Source organism: Cucurbita moschata, unplaced genomic scaffold (genome assembly GCF_002738365.1).
Source record: "Cucurbita moschata cultivar Rifu unplaced genomic scaffold, Cmos_1.0 Cmo_Scf00048, whole genome shotgun sequence".
Lineage (NCBI taxonomy): Eukaryota > Viridiplantae > Streptophyta > Magnoliopsida > Cucurbitales > Cucurbitaceae > Cucurbita > Cucurbita moschata.
Genome location: NW_019268564.1, coordinates 202671 through 223235, shown reverse-complemented (window position 1 = coordinate 223235; position 20565 = coordinate 202671). Strand labels below are relative to the sequence as shown.

General features: G+C 33.7%; 2 protein-coding genes across 2 annotated transcripts in view; both read right to left on the bottom strand.

Annotated features, from left to right (window-relative positions):
* Positions 1-723: 723 nt before the first annotated feature.
* On the bottom strand, positions 724-3744 carry LOC111435330 (protein AUXIN SIGNALING F-BOX 2-like). Its single transcript, XM_023072794.1, has 3 exons — positions 2551-3744; positions 1782-2277; positions 724-1691 (listed from the first exon to the last, which is right to left on the bottom strand). Exons 1-3 carry the CDS (start codon positions 3000-3002, stop codon positions 921-923), a joined length of 1719 nt encoding a protein of 572 aa, XP_022928562.1. The 5' UTR covers positions 3003-3744; the 3' UTR covers positions 724-920.
* Positions 3745-16627: 12883 nt separating this feature from the next.
* LOC111435338 (mitochondrial phosphate carrier protein 3, mitochondrial-like) overlaps positions 16628-20565 on the bottom strand; it is a 22104-nt gene continuing 18166 nt past the window's right edge. Inside the window, exons 4-8 of the mRNA XM_023072805.1 lie at positions 18634-18995; positions 18050-18093; positions 17733-17947; positions 17017-17141; positions 16628-16883 (exon numbers count right to left, since the gene is read on the bottom strand). Of these exons, the coding sequence (XP_022928573.1) occupies positions 16823-16883; positions 17017-17141; positions 17733-17947; positions 18050-18093; positions 18634-18995 (807 nt within the window). The 3' untranslated portion in view covers positions 16628-16822. The remainder of the gene's footprint in view (positions 16884-17016; positions 17142-17732; positions 17948-18049; positions 18094-18633; positions 18996-20565) is intronic.

Sequence of the window (20565 nt, the reverse complement as noted above, 5' to 3'; positions counted from 1 at the left end):
TCTTTGATGGTTTTGGAATTGGAATGTGGAAGCTACAAATATGAGGATGATCGGGCCGAGGGCAGCCTGCTTTTCCCGATCATTGTCTAGATAGTAATGCATTAAGATGTCAATGCCTGGTAGTGAATATGTTCCCGATAGGTCTATTGTTAATGTTTTAGAAACCATAGTGACACCTAGCAAGACAACTGAGGTCCTTCGTGTATGAGTAGTTAGAAGTTGAATCTTTCATTAATATGCTTTTACCCGGAGGGAGCTCGAGGGAGCTCCTAAATCCAATATGGGTATGTACAGAAAAAGGAATCCTGCATTTAGGAGAAACGATAGCCCTATGGGAGATCCTCGAAGAATTGGTCCAAATTGAAATCTCACATTAGAGATGGTATTACTTGGATTTTGATATGGTATAACTTGGAGAAAAAGCAAAAATCTTTTTTCTTAAATCTTGATTTCAAAACTTTCTTTTAAAATCTCTCTGCCCTATTTTCTAAAATTTTCTTGAATCGGAGCTAGAGGCTCGAACATTGTCGCTTGGCCATAGGCGATGCAAGCCATCAAAGTGCACACGCTCTCAGAGAACGAAAGACTCCATAGCCGCCTAGTATGAAAAGTTGGTAAAGCTGTACCACATCCATAAGCCTTCCATGTATTGCATTCGTTCGTCGAGGAATGTTAAAAATATATAATACTTAAAATAAAATTGAGAAGGTAAAGAAACCTTTTTGAGAAAAACTGGAATTGCCAAACCTGTCTATAACATCAAATGCAGACTAAAAATTGAAAAGAAAAAACTCCCAATAATTACAATAACATAAATACGAACTAAAACTCATTTACCTAAAATAAAAATCCCACTAGTCAGTAGAGCCCTAAAGAAGGAACAAAAAAAAGTACCAAAGTCATTCAGAAGCCTTCAAAACCTACACTGTCCACACAAACTTGGGTGCATCTTTCCTCGCCCCGACTAACGATCGGTACAGATACATTTTCCCTACCTTCTGCTCGTCGCCCCGGTAGAATTCCGTCTGATCAATCTCATGGATGATCTCCACGTTCAGTCTCGGCATCTTCTTCGCTAGCGTCTTGCAGCCACCAAGAGTAATCTTGCAGGACGACATCCAAAGGGATCGCATTGTTTCATACTTCCCAACGTCCTGCAGAAGTGCCATGTCCCCGAACGGGCTGTCCATGATCTCGAGCTTGCGAAGTTTCTTGCAACCGTTCATTATGTGAATCATTCCCTTGTCGCTGTCTCCAGCAAATGCTAAAGAAAGCATTTCGAGTTGCGTTGCATATTCCCCTATGTAATGGAAGACCTGATCTGTAAGAAGGCCCGAGAGAGATAAACGTCGCAGACCTTTGCACGCTTGGACAATTGCCCCAAAACCTTCATCGAGTGCATTCCCAGTTACAGGGTCTGGTTTAGTGGGGTCGAGGATGCACAGCCTGAAGCGTATGAAGTTCGGATTGTTCTTTGCTACAGTTACAAGAGCAGCATTTGTCATCTGATGGCAGAAGTATAATATCGAATGAAGTTTCGGGCAACCTGTCGTTATAGCAACCAATCCTTCTTCTGTGACAGCGACATCACCAACCCCGGAGAGATCGGACGGGAAAACCCTCAATTCCTGCAAATCTTTACAAGTTGAAGCAACAACTTCCAGTCCTTTGTCCCCAATACCATCCAGAATCTGTTGACATCGCCCAAGAACATTTCTTGTCATTCAAAATCATAAACATATAGAGGTTTATATTGCAGTGGTAAGGTTGGAAGATTGTACCCACAAGCGTTGAAGGTTCTCGCAATACTCAATGACCTTTATAAGCTCACCGCTCTGAAGCCCGGGCGCATAGCTAAGGTTCAACGACGTCAAATTCGAGCAGATGGGGTAAATGCAGGTCAGGCAGCGAGGAGAAACATCTAAAAAACCAGACAAACTCCTGAGTGATTGGCATTTCAAAATGGTATCCTTGAGACTGTCATATATCTCGGAATCTCGATCATGAATGAACGACCCCGTGCCCAAGTCTATAAGTTGAGGAGCACGTAACAATAAATTTTGCAAGGTTTCGAGAGGCACCGCACGGTTCAGCCTCAAACTAATGAGGTTAGGAGATCTCGCCACAAGCCTCTCAAGAGCTCCAAGATTTACTTCTCCTCTGAGGCAAGCAAAATTCAGGGAGATAAGTGATGTGCAGTTCTCCGGAAAGCAGCTAAGCCAGTAATTACTATGGTCCTCGATTTCATTCTCTTGCAGGTCGAGCTCCCTCAGAAATCTAAACCGAACAAAAAACAACGAACACGAAACAAAACCGTCATGAAACCATACAATCATCACCAGAAAATCCAACAAATCTCAATTACAATAATCAATCTTCATAGCAGCTAAACAAAACGCCTAAAGAACAACCTATAAGTCAATGATAACAACACAACAGAAAGAGCAAGAGTTTCAAAAACCAATATAGAGCAACAACAAGAACAAACAAGAACATAATCTTTCTAATCACAGCCTCATAAACAAAGTTCGGGGGGGATTTGTTTGATACCTGCAATTGGAAGCAATGGCAGCAAGGCCATTGGTGGTGAATCCCTCACAGCTGAAGAGCAACAGTGCCTTGAAATTAGGGAAGGATCGAGAAAGAAGCTCGAGACTGTCGTCAGTGACGACCATCCGTTTCAAACGGAGCTCCTCTAAGGCAATCCGGCGCTTAGCGAAGGCTTGGACCCAAGGGTGAACATCGCCACCCCAATCATGAGGAACCAAATTGAAATCGGCAAAATGGGGCTTCCCCTTTATAGTTAGGGATTTAACGCCGGGAAATCTTGCGATTACCCTCTCCGGCGAGATCGCATAGCAATTTCCGACGAAAACTTTCGCTCTGCTAAATCTCTCTACTCTATACCACAATTTGCAAACCAGCGAAACCGCGTTCCGGTCCTGGTGAGACGTAACGTAGTCGAAAACATGTTCTAAAACCTCGTCGGGAAAATAATTCATCGTTTCTCAGCATCCAAACAGAAAATTCCCCCAAAAACTTTCCAGGAAAAACAATTGAAATTAAAAATGGACGCAACTTTCCCCAGGGAAAGGAAAAAGAGAATTAAGAAGAACGAACTTTAAAAAAATAATAAAAGGTGTAACCTCTGAAAAGAAAACGAGAAAATAATAACTCTCTTTATCCAGCACTATTACATCCCAAGAAAAAAAAAGAAGTTCGTAAAGCCCTGAATGAAGAAAGAAACTAAACAAACTCGCAGGATTTCAAGCAGATCTCCAACGGATTCTCTAATGAAATACGAAATCCGCGGCGAATTCAACCGATCCAAGTTCAAAAAACCACGAATCTTGCATCTCGACCAGTTCAAAAAACGTAGATCTGAAATTGCAGAGAGAGAGGGAGAGAGATTGAGGCAAAGAAAGTCAAATATCCAAATAACAAAACCAGAAAACGAACAAAAAATCGCCGCAGATTTCGAAAATGGAGGTGAAGGAGAAGAACAAGGCGATTGAATCCCGCAGATTAAAACGAAGACGACGATGATGAGAAGAAAACAAACCAAGCTCCAAAATTAAAACGATTTAGATCCGTGGAAGAAGAACAGAAACAAATATGTACAGAAACAAAACTCAGGATTCGATCCTAATGATGAAGCTGAAAGAGACAGAGAGTAGAACAGAGAAGAACAGCGTCGTCTCTCCCACTCAAAAACGAACTAGGTGGCGATGCAACAGAGAGGAAGAGCTTGAGAAAGCTAACCATGGTTAGTTTTTAACCGGAGGAAGTTTACCATGGGTGAACATGCATGTGTCCTTATCTCTTGTTTCGAAGAGAGATAGGCCCCACACTGGCTCTTGTCCAGTGAGAAAAAAAAAATTATTTATTTATTTTAATTTTTAATTTTTAATTTTTCTCTCTCTATCTTTATCTGTAATGTACGACCATATCCCTGCAAAAGCTTTTTAAATGAGTGTCAGACAAATGACACTGGTTTTCCGGTAAATTACGGAGTTTGCCACTGATAACTTGATAAGGGTGTGATACGCTACGGCCGTTTTTACATGAGCCTGATGTGCTGGACAAATACAGGTCCACGTGGGTCCAACGATCCACTGTGTTAGAACCGATTAATAGTCTAATTATCGGTGAATTTATTTAATTGGGTAAAATAAATTATTTATTAATTTCTGACTAAATTAATAAAAATACTCCAAATTTTATAATTTATTATAAAAATATTTTTTAATTCTTTAAAGTTTCAATAATATTTTTAAATTTAAAAAAAAAAATCTTAAAAATACTTTTAAAAATTCATTAATTAAATTTTAAAAATTTAAAAAATATAGTAATATATTTAAAAATAAACTTTAGCATTGTTATTAATTTATCAAAAACCATAATTAGTTTTCTGCCTTTTAAAATTAAAATTTATCAAACATTATCTTATTTTATTTATTATTGTGAAATTTTATCAAATAACTTATATTTTAAAAAACGTTTAATAATTTATATTTTAAAAAAATCATAATATATATTAAATACATTAAAGTCAACATAAAAACACAATATTTACTAAATTATTTTAGAACCTCTCATAAATTTCAAATTAATTCTTAAATTATTAATTTTTGTTACTAAAATTATGTTGTTTAATTTAATAATATATCGATAATTTGATTAATTATCAGCAAATTACAAAACATTTCATGTCTTAATTAAATTATACAAAATTAATTAGATTATCCTAATTAACGATATATTTAACCAACTCTATTAATCACTTTTGTTAATCACTTTTGTGATGTCACAGGTTGAATTTATTAGATAATCATATAAGATTAAAACCATAATTAAAAAGAAATTGAAAAAAAAATCATTAATCATATCATATTTTAATTTTCTTTTTCCATTAACTAAAATGATGATTTTTAAAAAATGATTCGGACAAAATCTATGAATAACAAAAAGACGATGATGATTTAGTGCGGTGTACCTGTAATAGTCTCACTTTATTGGTTGCATCACTCGGTTCTCTCATCTTATCCAAATCAGTCGTCAGGTGGTGCTTCTAGATTTTCTTTTTCATAAATTTCCGTATAATAGCCTTAGTGTGTCTGCTGTGGAGAGATTTTTACATTCTTTTAAGGATTTTCTTTTTCATAAATTTTCTAGTAATTTGGGGATGGTTTAGTCCCGTATAATAACCTTAGTGTGTCTGCTATGGAGAGATTTTTACATTCTTTTAAGGAATGCTTTGTTCTTCTCTTCAACTGATGAGATCTCACACAGTAACCGAAGAGATTTTTACATTCTTTTAAGGAATGCTTTGTTCTTCTCTTCAACTGATGAGATCTCACACAGTAACCGAACAATTCAAATAGAGTTTACTACCCAATTCCACCCGGACAAATTTAGCAAATATTTTATTTTATTTATTTTATAATTTAGCCTTTTATCCATAAATGTTTAGGGTTTTGGTTTGGAGTCCATCATGTGAGAGCCGTTTGGCGGTTGCTTTGTTTTATACGGCACAAACGTGGCCAAAATCCATTATTTTATTATTATTTTAATTTCAAACCCTAAAACCGAACCTACCTAATCAAATGCCTTTGGAACTCCGTTAGTCAAATATTGACGGCAGTTATTTCCCCCAAACCGCTCCACATTTTAATTTCTAGTACATAAATAATTAACATTACAAATTATAATCAATTATTATTTTATATACTATGCTCTAAATTTCCTTTATTTCTTTAGTCATATTATTTTTTAAAATTAAAGGGTTAAAATGTAATATCATAAATTAAGAGATCGGAGATTATGTGGCATCCGAGCAAAATAGGAGTATATGAATGAATCAATGTTATATCTAAATCAGAGCGATCCTATAGATAGGATGACTATGAAAAACTTAAAAGAATTAAAAGTCGCTACTTTTTTCAACAAGATGTACTTTCATTTTCGTTGGATCAATTATAAATACTTTATAAATAAACGGTCTGAGAATATAACTTTATATTTTAATTATTTTTTAGGTCAACAATTATTATTAATTATTAAAATGATAAATAATATTTTACCTATTGAATTAAATAATAATAATTTTGTCACTCTTTTATTGGTTGTGAAATTACCAACTACAACTAGAATGAGATTAAATAATTGAAAAGAAAGGGGGAGGTGGTGGGATATGAATGGGGAAAATTTTTATTATTGCTCCCTTTTGTCTTCATTATATATATATATATATATATATATTAATTTATAAATGGTTTATGACATTGGTGGACCCATACCATTTTAAATGAAGCTCGTGAGTAATTTAGAGATATCTATTTACTCGTGGGGCTGAGATCTTATAAGAACTCGTCCCGAACAAAGTGAAAAATTCCCGTTCAAACGGAAAATGAGGGCGGGAGTGGCAAAAAATTTCTTCTAGTTAGATAAATGATATTGAGGACGAGATTGTATTACCCGTCTTCGTCTAATTCCTCACTTCGCCCTGCCCACCTCTTTTATATATATATATATTAAATTTTTATTTGTCTTATGATTAGATAAACGAGACTGGAGCTAAGTTATTTGTCGAAGTTGCGGGATCTAAAAATGCATCGGTAGGAGAGCATCTCCTTTAGAGAGAAACACCCACTCGAATAGTAGTGGACGAATTGGAAACGAGAATGTCGGTTTGAGTAACACGAATATTAGCGAGAACACAATGTCCTAAGAATTTAAGGGTTCCTCCCCAAGGTTCGTCTATGGAGGAGTTAGAGCTTAAGATTAGGTCGAAAGACGTAATCGATAGACAATTAGTGAATATTCATGTACTATTGTGATGTCCCACGTTGGTTGGGGGAAGGAAAGAGTGTCAGCGAAGACGCCGGCCCAAAGGGGGTGGGGATTGTGATGTCTCACATTGGTTGGGTGGATAACAAATCACTATTTATAAGGGTGTGGAAACCTTTCTCTCATGCATTTTAAAGCCATGAGAGAGGGAAAACACAAAGAGGACAATTTCCCCCGAATGGGAAAGCTTTAAATTTTGAGAGGTATATATTTATATATAATATTTTAGTTTTTGAAAATGGAGAATTTTGATTATTTTTAAAAAAATGGAAAACACGTTTTTTTTAAGTATTATGTAATGGAAATTTGATTATTAGACATAATTAATAATTATTATATTAATTAATTAAATGGAGGATTTTGATTGGTTAATAAACAAAAAGTCTTAAGAAGAGAAAAAGGTTGGACTCGGTCCATTCTCATTTAATTATAATTAAAAATTGTATTGTCATGTGAGGGCAAAAAGGAGAAAAATAAATAATTTAAAAAATGATTAAAAAATTAAATAAATATTAAATTAGAGAGTGGGGGAAGTGGCTATAGTCTGGCAAAATTTGTCAGGTATTAGGCGACGTACCACCTCCCACTAAATAAAATATAATTTTATTTAAAATAGTAATTTACAATAAAATCCCTGACGTGGAGAAAACAATCCAACCAATTAGGTGCTTTGTTAATATAATATAAATATTATTTATGGGTTAACATTTAAATTACTAATTTATTCTTAACACATTTTGGCTTTTATGATTTTAAATTTTCATGCTCTATTATATTAAAAAAAAAAAAAAAAAAAATCCAATTTTGCCCCTTATTCAAAAATTATATTTTTAAAAAATTCATAATATTTTTTACTCGATTTTCTATTGAGGTCTGTCGTTTAGACACCCTTAAAGTAGATCAGTGATCGATTTCTAGATTTGCTAGTCATTGGTAATGACGTAACGACGAGTAATTAAGAATTAGAATTGAGATTTAATCTCGATGATGCAGTAATTAAGAATTTATTTTTCTAGAAAAATAAGTGGACAACGACTTATGTATACGTAATTAGTGACTTAAAAGATAGATGCCGAGAAAAACATCTACCTACCGAAGTCCAAGTATCGTATACGCCCCTAATTTGACTTTTCATAAATATTTTTAAACTAAATTTGAAACTTAAAAAAAAAACCATTAAAATGTTGGACAAAAAGTTTTCTTGTCTAAATGTCGTTATTTTGACTTTCACTTGATAGACAATATGCATAGTTGTATGTACATTATTTTAGGTCATTAAAACGAGTCTAAACGTTTAATGAATTTCTACTTCAAACGTAGCTTTGAAATATGTATGCAAGCTTGGGATATAAATATTTTAAAGAATAAAAGTATTTTCTTAAAAAAAAATTCAACTTTTTTTTTTATTATTGCTCTTTTTTTTATTATTACAAAAATTTTAAAAATAAATTTGAAAGATTCAGAGTTTTATTTTTTTTTCCCAATAATTTAGCCATTTTCAATTTATTAAGAAAATAGAGAATTTTCGGACAAATTGGCCAATTTTTTTTTTTAATAATATTGAAAACTTTAAAATTATAGAATTAATTAAAACTAAGTCTGATGATTAAATTGACACTTGGGCTAAATTGGTAATTTTACTCTATAGAATTAATTAAAACTAAGTCTGATGATTAAATTGACACTTGGGCTAAATTGGTAATTTTACTCTCTTTCTTTTTTTTTGGAATTATTTAAAAATATATATATATATATATATATATATATATATATTATTTAAAAATCTTTAATATTGGTAGGATCTTCTCATATATATATATATATATATATATATATATATTATTTAAAAATCTTTAATATTGGTAGGATCTTCTCGTACCAAATCATATTTAGCAATATCTTAATATTTAAAATCATTGCAAGATTCATTAAGTTTAAATAAATAATAATTAGGGATTTTTAATGAAAAAAACATGGGTTTTAATAATTTATGTATACTAAATAAAATAGCAAAATAAATAACCCTCCACATGCCAAAATTATGGATTTGATTATTTAATGCAACGTTCGAGTAAATGAAGAGTGCATAAATAAACCGAGACTGCATGTAACGACCCAAATCGATTTTGATGTCCCACATTAGTTGGGGAGGAGAACAAAACAGAAACCTTTCTTACACATTTTAAAGTCTTGAGGGGAAGCCCAAAGAGGATAATATCGGCTAGCGGTGGATCTGGGCCGTACTAAATGATATTAGAGCCAGACACTAGACGATGTGCCAGTCTTCTCGCTGTTCCCCGAAGGGAGATAGATACGAGGCGGTGTGCCAGTAAAGACGCTGGCCCCAAAGGGAGGTGGATTTGGAGGGGTCCCATGTCAATTGGAGAAAGGAACGAGTGCCAGCGAGGTTGCTGGGCCCCGAAGGGGGGTGGATTGTGATGTCCCACATTGGTTGGGGAGGAGAACAAAACGGAAACATTCCCCTAGCAGACCCATTTTAAAGTCTTGAGGGGAAGCCCGAAAGGGAAAGCCCAAAGAGGACAATATCTGCTAGCGGTAAATCCAAGCCGTTACACTGCATCCGAATAAAAGCATGAAATCACAAATGAATTTAAAATTCGAGGAAGGTTGTCTCTTGCCTACCCACAGATTCACCAACAGTTTGAAAGGTTAACCTAGTCGAGAATCTCCGGATCTAGCTTATTTTCATCTCCCTGAAGCATTTCGTCACTTGCTGCGCCCTTCCTCGTCTCAAAATGTCTAGATATCCACCGTAAACTTTTTTTTCATTTGAACCTTGCCCTTAACTTTAAGCCTATATCATCACATGGTGCTGCTTAATGGTAGGATCTTGTAAACGTTGGTAAATGATAAATCATAGATCGAACTAAGTTCACGAGTTCACGAGTTAGAGATAAGCAATCTCGAACCATTGTAAACCACCGCTTCTCACATTGATTAATTTAGTGGAAGATCATGAGTTTATAAATGAGGAATACTATTATCTCCATTGATATGAGGCATTTTGGGGAACTCTAGAGCAAAACCATGAAAGCTTATGCCCAAAGTGGACAATATCATACCATTGTGGAGATCTGTGATTCCTAACATTGGACAACATCATACCATTGTAGAGATCTATGATTCCTAACAGTGGACAATATCATACCATTGTGAAGATCTGTGATTCTTAACAGTGGACAACATCATACCATTGTGAAGATTTGTAATTCCTAACAGTGGACAATATGATACCATTGTGGAGATCTGCGACTCCTAACAGTGGACAATATGATACCATTGTGGAGATCTGTGATTCCTAACAGTGGACAATATCATACCATTGTGGAGATCTGTGATTCCTAACAGTGGACAATATCATACCATTGTGGAGATCTGTGATTCCTAACAGTGGACAACATCATACCATTGTGGAGATCTGTGATTCCTAACAGTGGACAATATCATACCATTGTGGAGATCTGTGATTCCTAACAGTGGACAACATCATACCATTGTGGAGATCTGTGATTCCTAACAGTGGACAATATCATACCATTGTGGAGATCTGTGATTCCTAACAGTGGACAACATCATACCATTGTGGAGATCTGTGATTCCTAACAGTGGACAATATCATACCATTGTGGAGATCTGTGATTCCTAACAGTGGACAACATCATACCATTGTGGAGATCTGTGATTCCTAACAGTGGACAATATCATACCATTGTGAAGATATGTGATTCCTAACAGTGGACAATATCATACCATTGTGGAGATCTGTGATTCCTAACAGTGGACAACATCATACCATTGTGGAGATCTGTGATTCCTAACAGTGGACAATATCATACCATTATGGAGATTTGTAATTCCTAACAGTGGACAATATGGAGATTTGTGATTCCTAACTGTGGAGATCTCTGATTCCTAACATACTCTACTGTAGAGGCTACCGATAGACAATAATTTAATATGTATTTATTATTATTATTATTCAAAATTAATTTTAATTATTTTTTTAGACTTTATATATGATTGTTAATAATTTAGTAATAGCTTCTATTCAACAAAACTATTTATCATACACCTCTAGCCAACGACATGGCCACTTGGCATTGAGTGCTTGTCCTTTACAAGTTACTCATTATTCTCTCATCCAATATAGCTTTATAACACGTTGAAAATGGAACAGTATACATTGTATTTACGCAATCATTCACATCCCGAAACACTCATTTAAAGAAGTACGTTATCGATGACCTGGTTCAAGCTAGATCATAATATTTTCGAGTACCGAAAGCTCGATCCCTTATAACCCTAAATCTGGTCACTGTCGTTACTGTTTCTTATGGATAGTATCTTCTTGGACGAAGTTCTTACACGTACTTTCCTGTTTTATCCGTGATGTCATTATCGTTAAAGACCTAGTGCAAACTAAGTCACGAAAATTTAAAGTCTCGAGAGCATGATCTACGATAACTCTCAAACACGCATGGTCGTGCCACTATCAACTATAATTTCTTTGCAAACAAATGGCGTTTTCTTAGATATAAGTCCTTACATTTTCTTTACTTAAAGTTTCTAGGTTATTCATCATGACATCGAGGACTTAATTCAAGCTCGATTACATGATTTCAATGTATACATATTCGAGTGCATGTTCTATGTTATGTCCAAAACATCTGGTCGCTATCGTTACTACTTTTTTTTTTATGGACGGTATCTTCTCGAACTAAGTTCTTACACATACTCTCCTATTTTATCCATGATGTCATTATCGTTAAAGACTTAGTGCAAGCTAAGTCACGAGAATTCAAAGTCTCGAGAGGACGACCTATGATAACTTTCAAACACACATGGTCGTGCCACTATCAACTTTTTTTTTTTTTTTTGTTGCAAACCGATGGCATTTCTTAGATCTAAGTCCTTACATTTACTTTACTAATTTTTTTTAGGTTATTCATCATGTAATCGAGGACTTAGTTCAAGCTCGATTACAAGATTTCAATGTGTATATATTCAAGAGCATGATTGTGATGTCCCACATTGGTTGGGGAGGAGAATAAAACACCCTTTATAAGGGGGTGGAAACCTTTCTCCAACCGACGCGTTTTAAAGCCTTGAGGGGAAGCTCGAAAGAGAAAGATCAAGAACGACAATATCTGCTCGCGGTGGGTCTGGGTCGTTTCTTATCACTATCATTACTCATAGTTTGAATGAAATTAAGTTTATCAAAACATCGGAGATATGACCCACTAAGTTTTGAGGATGTTATATCGAACGTTACTCACCCAACCTTACTTAAAAACGACTCAACCCTTTGGTGTTTCATGTTAGAAATCACGACTCTACCAATGAAGATGTATTTCTTACTATCATCTTCTTTAATTAGCCAACGTGAGACTCATTTCCAATAATCTTCAACCGTTCATCTTCGATGGAATCACCAAAACCGATCAAATGTTCAAATGCTATGGGTATTCTACAACACGGTCTAAGAATTTCGTGGGTTATGCTAAGAAACGCGCACACACACAAAAAAAAAAATCAAAAATCAAACTAGAAACGAGAAACTCACCTAAATTTGATAGTTTCAATAATACTCTTAAAATTAAAAAAAAAAAATCTAAAAAAATTTAATAGTTATTTTCGAGATTTATTAATATCTAGCCATTTACAGGCTGTTAAGAGGTTATGGGTGGGCCCATTTTGATGTAGGCCCACTTTATAACTTTACTGGGCCAAAAGTGAGTATCTATACGGCCCATTTAATAAGAATTTCTATTCTGGGATAGTACGCAAAATTGGGGTATAAAAGGAGTGAAATAATGAAAATTTCGGAGTTTGAAGTGCCATTTTGTAGCGGGAGTTCCGGAGCGAGGGAAAGGATTTGCAAGCGATATACCGATCGTTAATGGCGGAATATCGATCCATTTACCGACTCCATTGATGCTGATGGAACTAATAGAAGGAGAAGACGACGCCGTCCGATTGCCCTACGGCCGTTCCATTCGAGAGCTTCTCTTTCATTCTCCTGGTAACGCTTTTAGTTCGTTACGTTGCGAAGGATTATTCTGATCTTGATATTTTCTTTTCTTTTCCTGTGTTTGTGTAAATATATCTCCTGTGTATTAGTTTTCCTGCGAAGGTACTGATACAATTCCATTAGTTCGTCTTCCGTTGCACGTTCACTAGTTTTTCTCAGTGATATATATATATATTTTTTTAATGTTTTTCAATAGAAAGAAATTACATGAAATAGTCCTGCTAGATTCTTCCATTTGTTATTACTCATGATCGACGATATTGTTGGATCTTCACTGATAGATGCTTCTATTTGTCATTACATTATGATCGACGATTTAGTTAGATCTAACAGCAATGGAAAATGTTACTTTCTAGGAATAGAAAAATCTTTGTGAGTTGCATCATTAACATATTGTAAATTTGTATGTTGCTATTGTTTGGAATGCCAGAATTTCATTTCTTTAGTAAACTGAGGATTATAGAACCGTGTGCTTTAAGTATGTTCTGTTTCTTGTTGTCTGTGTGATCATAAATAACAGAGAGAGGTTGGAGAACGAATTATGTTTTCCTTCGATCATTTTTTTTTAAACAAAAAATTATAAATCTAGCAAACCAGACGATAGAAAAGCCGCCTAATCATGTATTATATAGATCCTGGTTTCTGCATAGGCATCTTATGCTTTAGTTCCTCGGCCATAGTCTTTTTCCACAAAAGATCTCTAAATGCCTCACGATAGGATAGAAGCTCAAGAAGATGATGAATAGACGTTACAACAGAAACAAAAAAGTAAGAATAACGTGAGTAAACAAATTTTGGTAGCTTTATGGACTTGCGAGAGCGTTTAGGATAATGAGGTGGATCCACACTCCACACTCTCAAGAGGATGCTGGTGGTGGTATTAAAATCTGAACTATAAGAAGAGGTAATTGAAAATCAGTAGCTGAAGAAGAGGTAATCTGAACTAGAATTTTGTGAATAAGAAGAGGTAATTGAAAATCAGTAGCTGAAGAGAAAGGATCTATTTTAATGAGACCAGGTTGAAGCATAGTATGAGAATTAGTTGAAATTGGAAAATAGGGATCTGCTCAACAAGTTTAACATGAGGAGAAACAAATTATTTTTGAGTTACAGGATCAAAGCAAAGATATCACCTTTTGACCTATACCATAACCTAAAAAGACAATTAACGGACTGAAAGGAGAGTTTATCTCGTTCTGTATGAAGAAGAAGAGCAAAACGAGTGGAGCCAAATAACATGCAAAGAAGAATAATAAGGTGCAAGACGATATAAATTTTAAAATGGCGACGAGTCTGAGTGAAGAAGAGTTGGAATTCTATTAATTAAATAAGCATCAATTAGAACTTGCCTCTCCACAGAATTTACTAGGAATGTAAGCAGATGATGAAAGAGAACGATCAGTTTCAACAATAAATGTCTGTACTTTCTTTCAGCAACTCCATTTTGTACGGGAGTATTTGTATAAGATGTTTGACATATAGTGCCATCAGAAGCAAAAAAAAAGTCAGAGAAGGTAATTGTAGTATTTTCTCCACCCAAATCACATAAAAAACATTTCATAGCAACAAAATGTTGACTCTTAACTAAAGCTCAAAAGAATTGGAATATAGAGAGATTTAGCGACCGATGTTTTATAAGATAGACTCAAGAATAACGAGTATAGTTGTCAATAAAGGAGATATTCAATGTGAGGAGGAATTTACCCTTCATGATGAATAATATTAAAGGAAATACTGTTTTTAGAAGGTAAAGCTGAAAATTTTGCAATTTTGCAACTACTAGAATTAGAAATACTTGAGGAAGAATGATTCAAATGGAAAGATAACAAATCACTTGTTATTTTGTTTTTTAGCTTTGTTATATGAAAGGTAAAATACATACTTCAGTATGCATAATTTTACTTAACATTATGTCATGTATTATTCTATCTACTATAATTTATGATGTCTGAACATAATTGCACAAAAGTCGGTATTTTGTGGCTAATTTGAATGTTATCAACCGTCTTTACCTCTGAAACAATTTTGATTTACGTCTCGAAATTGTGCAGTGAATCACTTAACATGCTTAAAGTTCCATTGCATTCTTAGAGCTGGCAATACTTGTTTTCTTTTAAGGATTTGAATATTATCCTAATATAGCAGCTAGTAGCTGTTTTAGTGCGTTCGAAAATCACTTGATTTTATAAACTAGTGCTTTGAAATTAGTGGTCTATATTTACTACGCTGTGTATCCTCCTTTTCTTTTTCACGGTAATTCTCTTTTTAGCTTATCTTTTATGTTCTTTGCGGTGTTACATATACTTGTTTGTGCACATTCAATTTTCTATTTGATTCTCTTACATTTATTTACAAGATTCTCATCTTTTTTTTCCCGATGTGTTTGTTAGTCTCTGCTTCTTCTTTATTTGTTTTGATTTCTAGTCTTCTGTGAAGGTTGAAGTTGTGTTTGTTTAGTATCTAGTTTGGTTGAAATAAACAAGGACATAGGAAACACTTAGTTCTCATGTAGTGTTTGACTCTTCTTTTTTATTTTATTTTATTTTTTTTGTACATTTGAGCCATGGAAATAAGCATAGTTCACCTATTTTGCTTTTATTGACAATAGTCTTTTTGTAATGGTTTTTGTTATGCCTATTTTTTTTTTACATTTACCTACTTTTGCACCCATTTAACAGGGTTATTGAAATTCAGTTACATTTTTTTTTAATCTCTAACTCTCAACGGTAATTGATGTCTCCTCTGATCCTTGAGGTCGGAGCTTCAAATCTACTCAGTAAAAAAAAGGAAAAAAAAGGAAAAAAAGTTTACTAAGTAAATTTAGGAGTCTTATTATTTGCACCTATTTTGCTCTTATAACAATATTGTTTTCTTATTTGCATAAATGACTCTTTCAAACTAACATAAATGACTTCAAATATACTTTTGCACCTATTTTGCTCTTATAACAAGCTCTTATAACAATATTGTTTATTTTGCTCTTATAACAATATTGTTTTTCTTTTTTAGTCAATAGTAGAAAAAAGGAAAAAAGGAAAAAAAAAACAATTGTCTTTTTTATGTTGTTCTTTCATTGTCTTTTTAGAGTTGAATAATAATATAAGTTATATATAAATTGTAGTAGCCTCTAATATTTTTTTCTAGGTGCGTATTAAATATGACTGGGGAATACCTCTATGGATTAATATTTGCGTATTATATTACGTTTCCATCGATGCTTGCTGTTTTGTGCTGTTACTCATCTATTTAATTTTTTAAAAAATATTTTCCTTTTACGGAGTGGGTGAATTGAATCTTTGATCTCCTGATTGATAGTAATAATAATCTTTGATCTCGTGTTAGACTATTTTTTTTTTCAAACTAATATATTAGAATTTAGTTTTTGTTTTATTATTGTTTATTTTATAACTCTTGGCAGTGTTGGAGTTTGATTATTTATTTGTCCAACGATTGTTTCCTATTGACTGATTTTAAATCGGGACATATCTCATAAATGTACCTTTTATTTGTTATTTCCTGAGTTGAAAGATTTAATATCGGAAATTGCATTTATTCTGTTATTTCCTTTTGCTTGGATTCACAGGTTTTTTTTCATTTTGAAGTGCATTTGTGATTTAATCCAATTACGTATTATTATTATTTTATTTCTAAACTACCTTGAAGGGCTATAGTAGCATTATAAACAGTATAACATAATAGTAGTCATAGTAATAATCATTCTAATCGTATCCCTTTCAACACTTGCCATTTACGAAAATTTAGAAATACATTCTTAGAGATTGCCTAAGAAAACCAAATCATCTCCTAAAAATAGAAGTAGGACTCACCTAATTAATCTATACACCTCTAATTTTATAATTTTTATTATTATCATTTCTACAGTAACAAATGTTGGCAGCGCTAATGATTCACTCTAGCACCCTACGCACTTGGAAGTTCAATGGCGGCGGCGGGGGCAGGGGCAACCCCACCGGTAGTTGGCCTGAAAAGAAAATTAGACGAGGACCCATTAGTAGACCAAATATGAGTTATTGAAAATAAAAAAGACAGTTGTGAATAATAAATAATAATAAAAAACAATAATTATGGAAATGAGGGATAGTGAAGAAACGTACAATCCGACAAAAACTTTGAATGCGTCGTAGATAACCCACTGAGCTCCAGTGAGGGTTCCAATCATGACTATGCGTAGAGGCAGCCCTCGTGTAAAGAGGCCCCATACTCCAAGCTTCTTCACAGCCTGCACCAATACCACGACGATTTCAGAAAACTGGGTATTTGGCTTTCGGCTTTTTAGTACAAATTCAATGGAAAGACGTTATTTGATTCTTTTTTTCAGGATAAATGAGATTAATTTTTACAGGCCATTTTATTTACCAATCCGAAAATAAAACTGTTTTTAGAAAGAATAAATTACAAAAAATACCATAAAATTTTCATTTGCTTAAAAGATATTTCTATTATTTTAAAAGTTAGTACTTTTGAAATATTATAAATTTTGAAATAATAAAGTACTTTTGAAATATTATAAATTTTGAAATAATAAAGTACTTTTGAAATATTATAAATTTTGAAATAATAAAGTACTTTTTGAAATATTATAAATTTTGAAATAATAAAGTACTTTTTGAAATATTATAAATTTTGAAATAATAAAGTACTTTTGAAATATTATAAATTTTGAAATAATAAAAGTATTTTTAAAATATTATGAATTTTGAAATAATAAAAGTATTTTTGAAATAAATGTAAAATTTAGTGATATTGGGTTATAATTTAGTCTTTCAAGAAAAATGTTTATTGAACTGTTTAGATGGTCCAAAATACTTACGTCACCAACGGTAGCCCCTTTAGCATTGTTGAGAAAAGAGACCAGATTGTCTGCAGGGTGAGAAACTATAGCACAAGAAACTCCCGCAATATATCCACCAGCAAAGCTGACGCCCAGCTGCAAGGCGCTGCTGCATTCGTTCTTTGGCTTGGGAATGACATGCTTGTAGATGAGCTCCACGAGATTCTCAAATGTTGCAAATTTCATCATTGTATCTGCAAAAACGTAATTGTTTTCTTACTTGGCAGTGTTGCAAAGAAAAAAAAAAAAAAAAAAAAGGAGATGGTCATATAATTGCAAAGGAAACACAAACTTACATGGGATCTGACGCCCCCATAGAGGAACAATACCCTTGTACAACCTGCACGCACAAATTAGATAGTACATAAAACCGAGATGGTAAAATTAAACTTCATCCGTTGAGGATTATTGAGAGTGAGTTCTACGTTGACTAATTTAGGGAATGATCATGAGTTTATAACTGAGAAATACTAATTCCATTGGTATGAAGCCTTTTGGAAAAGCCCAAAGCAAAGCCATGTGAGCTTATGCTCAAAGTGGATAATATCATATCATTGTGGAGATCCGTGATTTCTAACATGGTATCAGAATCATGCCCTAAACTTAGTCATGACAATAAAATCCTTAAATATCGAACAAAGATTGTGAGGCTTATAGTGTACTTTGTTCGAGGGGAGGATTGTTGAGGATGGTTGGGAGTGAGTCCCACGTTGACTAATTTAGAGAATGATCATAGATTTATAAGTGAAGAATACTAACTCCATTGGTATAAGACGATTTGTGGAGAAAAATTTATAAGTTAATCGGTTAGTTGAATCCATTCATCATCCTAAAAATTGAACTTCTAAGAAATGCAGAAGATGATAGAGTGAGAACTTACCCAAGGGCACCTTCAGATCTGACGAATTTGGGAAGGCCATCAGACAGACCTCTAGCAAAACCAGGCTGAGTTTGAACTCTAACTTTAACAGCTTCAAATGGGCAAAGTGCAACATCTGCAATCACTTCAGCAGATGCAGAGCCAGCAAGATAGATCAAGGTCTTGTATTTTGCTGCATACTCTGGACCAGCTATGTCGGAATAGTATTTCTTAAAGAATTCATAGATACCATACTTGCAAGCACCCTGAGCACTGTAACCCAGAAAAGTTGGCGCCCAACCCCTGAAGAAGCCCCTGATTCCTTGCTCCTTTAAAAGAACTCCAAAACCTGATGAAATGCTCTTGTATTTCACAGGGTCAATCTGAACAAAAAGAATGTTGTTGGCATTGGCTGAAATGAATACGTACGGAAAGGTCGTGTATCACAGGGAAAGAAAAATTGATTGATGATGAAAAGTAAGTTAAAAACAGTAGAAATACAGTATTAGTATGACCAAGCCACGATATTCAAACATTTGAGCATACTTTACTTTAACTATTCGTTGGAAAGAATAAATATCCTACTCACGTCAGCTGCTACAATGGAAAAATCAATGTTAATAAGATAACAATTGCATTTGAAAATGATGACAATCACTAAATGGCAATCTTGCCAACTGACAAAAGCAAAGTTTCAAAAACTATTAAAATTTGAAGCATATTATAAGGTGAGTGAATCCAAAAGAAAACATCAAAGTGCATGTAGTATTCAACCTATAATGATCAAGAACATCAAATATGTCATACGATTAACTTCAGTTCAGAAGCAACGCTAGCGTATGTACAAACAAGCTTAATCAGCTAATAGTTCAGTTACATGATTGCATTCAGAGCAATCGTATGTTGTCTTTTTTTGTTTTATTGAAATTACAAAAAAAAAAAAAAAACAATAATAATAAAGAACAACAAAAACATGAATTTCAAAAAATAGAAAAGGACACACATCGTGGACCTTTAACAAATATCTCAACCTGATATTAACCACCAAAGATAAAACACGGCACAATCTAGTATATTTTGAGAACTAAAAATGTCAAGATGAATATAAGACAGTAATTGACGGTTATTATTATTATTGTTGTTGTTGTTAGTTTTATTTGAGAGAGAACCGCCTTTATTCTTCATCGTTATAGTTATGCAAGAGTACATACTAATTAAACAAAACTCAATAAATTAAGTGGTGATTTAACATTTATTTGGATGCCAGAGAAGACAGAGTAATTTTCTATATCTGTATACATTTTGCAAAGATCGAATACAAAACTCTAAAAAGACTTAAAACTATAGGATCAAGTTTCTGCAACAAACAGTTCGGTGTAGAATATGAAGAATCGTCAAACGTTGACGTTCTAGAAAAAGGAAAAAGGAGAGTCTGAATTATTACAGAGACTTCCATTCCTACACGTTTATTCTTTATTTATTTTTTAAATATTCTTTTTGTACCTAATGTTAGAGAGTGACACGTCCATCTCATTAGTCTTCCTCTCTTTATTTCTGTTTAAAGAAGAAAGAGCTACAGTGTTGAATAATGATACAGTAAAATACATAAATCCAATTTTGTCTTACTGATTAAAATCTCAACATAGCTCTGTTGAGCGCAAATCCCCTCGAACGGCAGGACAGAATAGTAAGTTTCAAATACAGAGCATCATTTCATTATGTATGTCTGCCTATTTACATGTGTTATTTAAGAGATTTCATACAGGATTCACTCGTTGTAACATCCTCATAAATTATTTATTTATCTTACTATCATTCTGGTGCCTAAATATTTTGATCATCCAGACACGATCAAGCATCCATACTAGAAACAAACAAGCAAGCAAGCAAGCAATTCGATCCGATTGAAGTCACCGATCCATCAAGCAAGAAAAATATTAAATATATATTTAT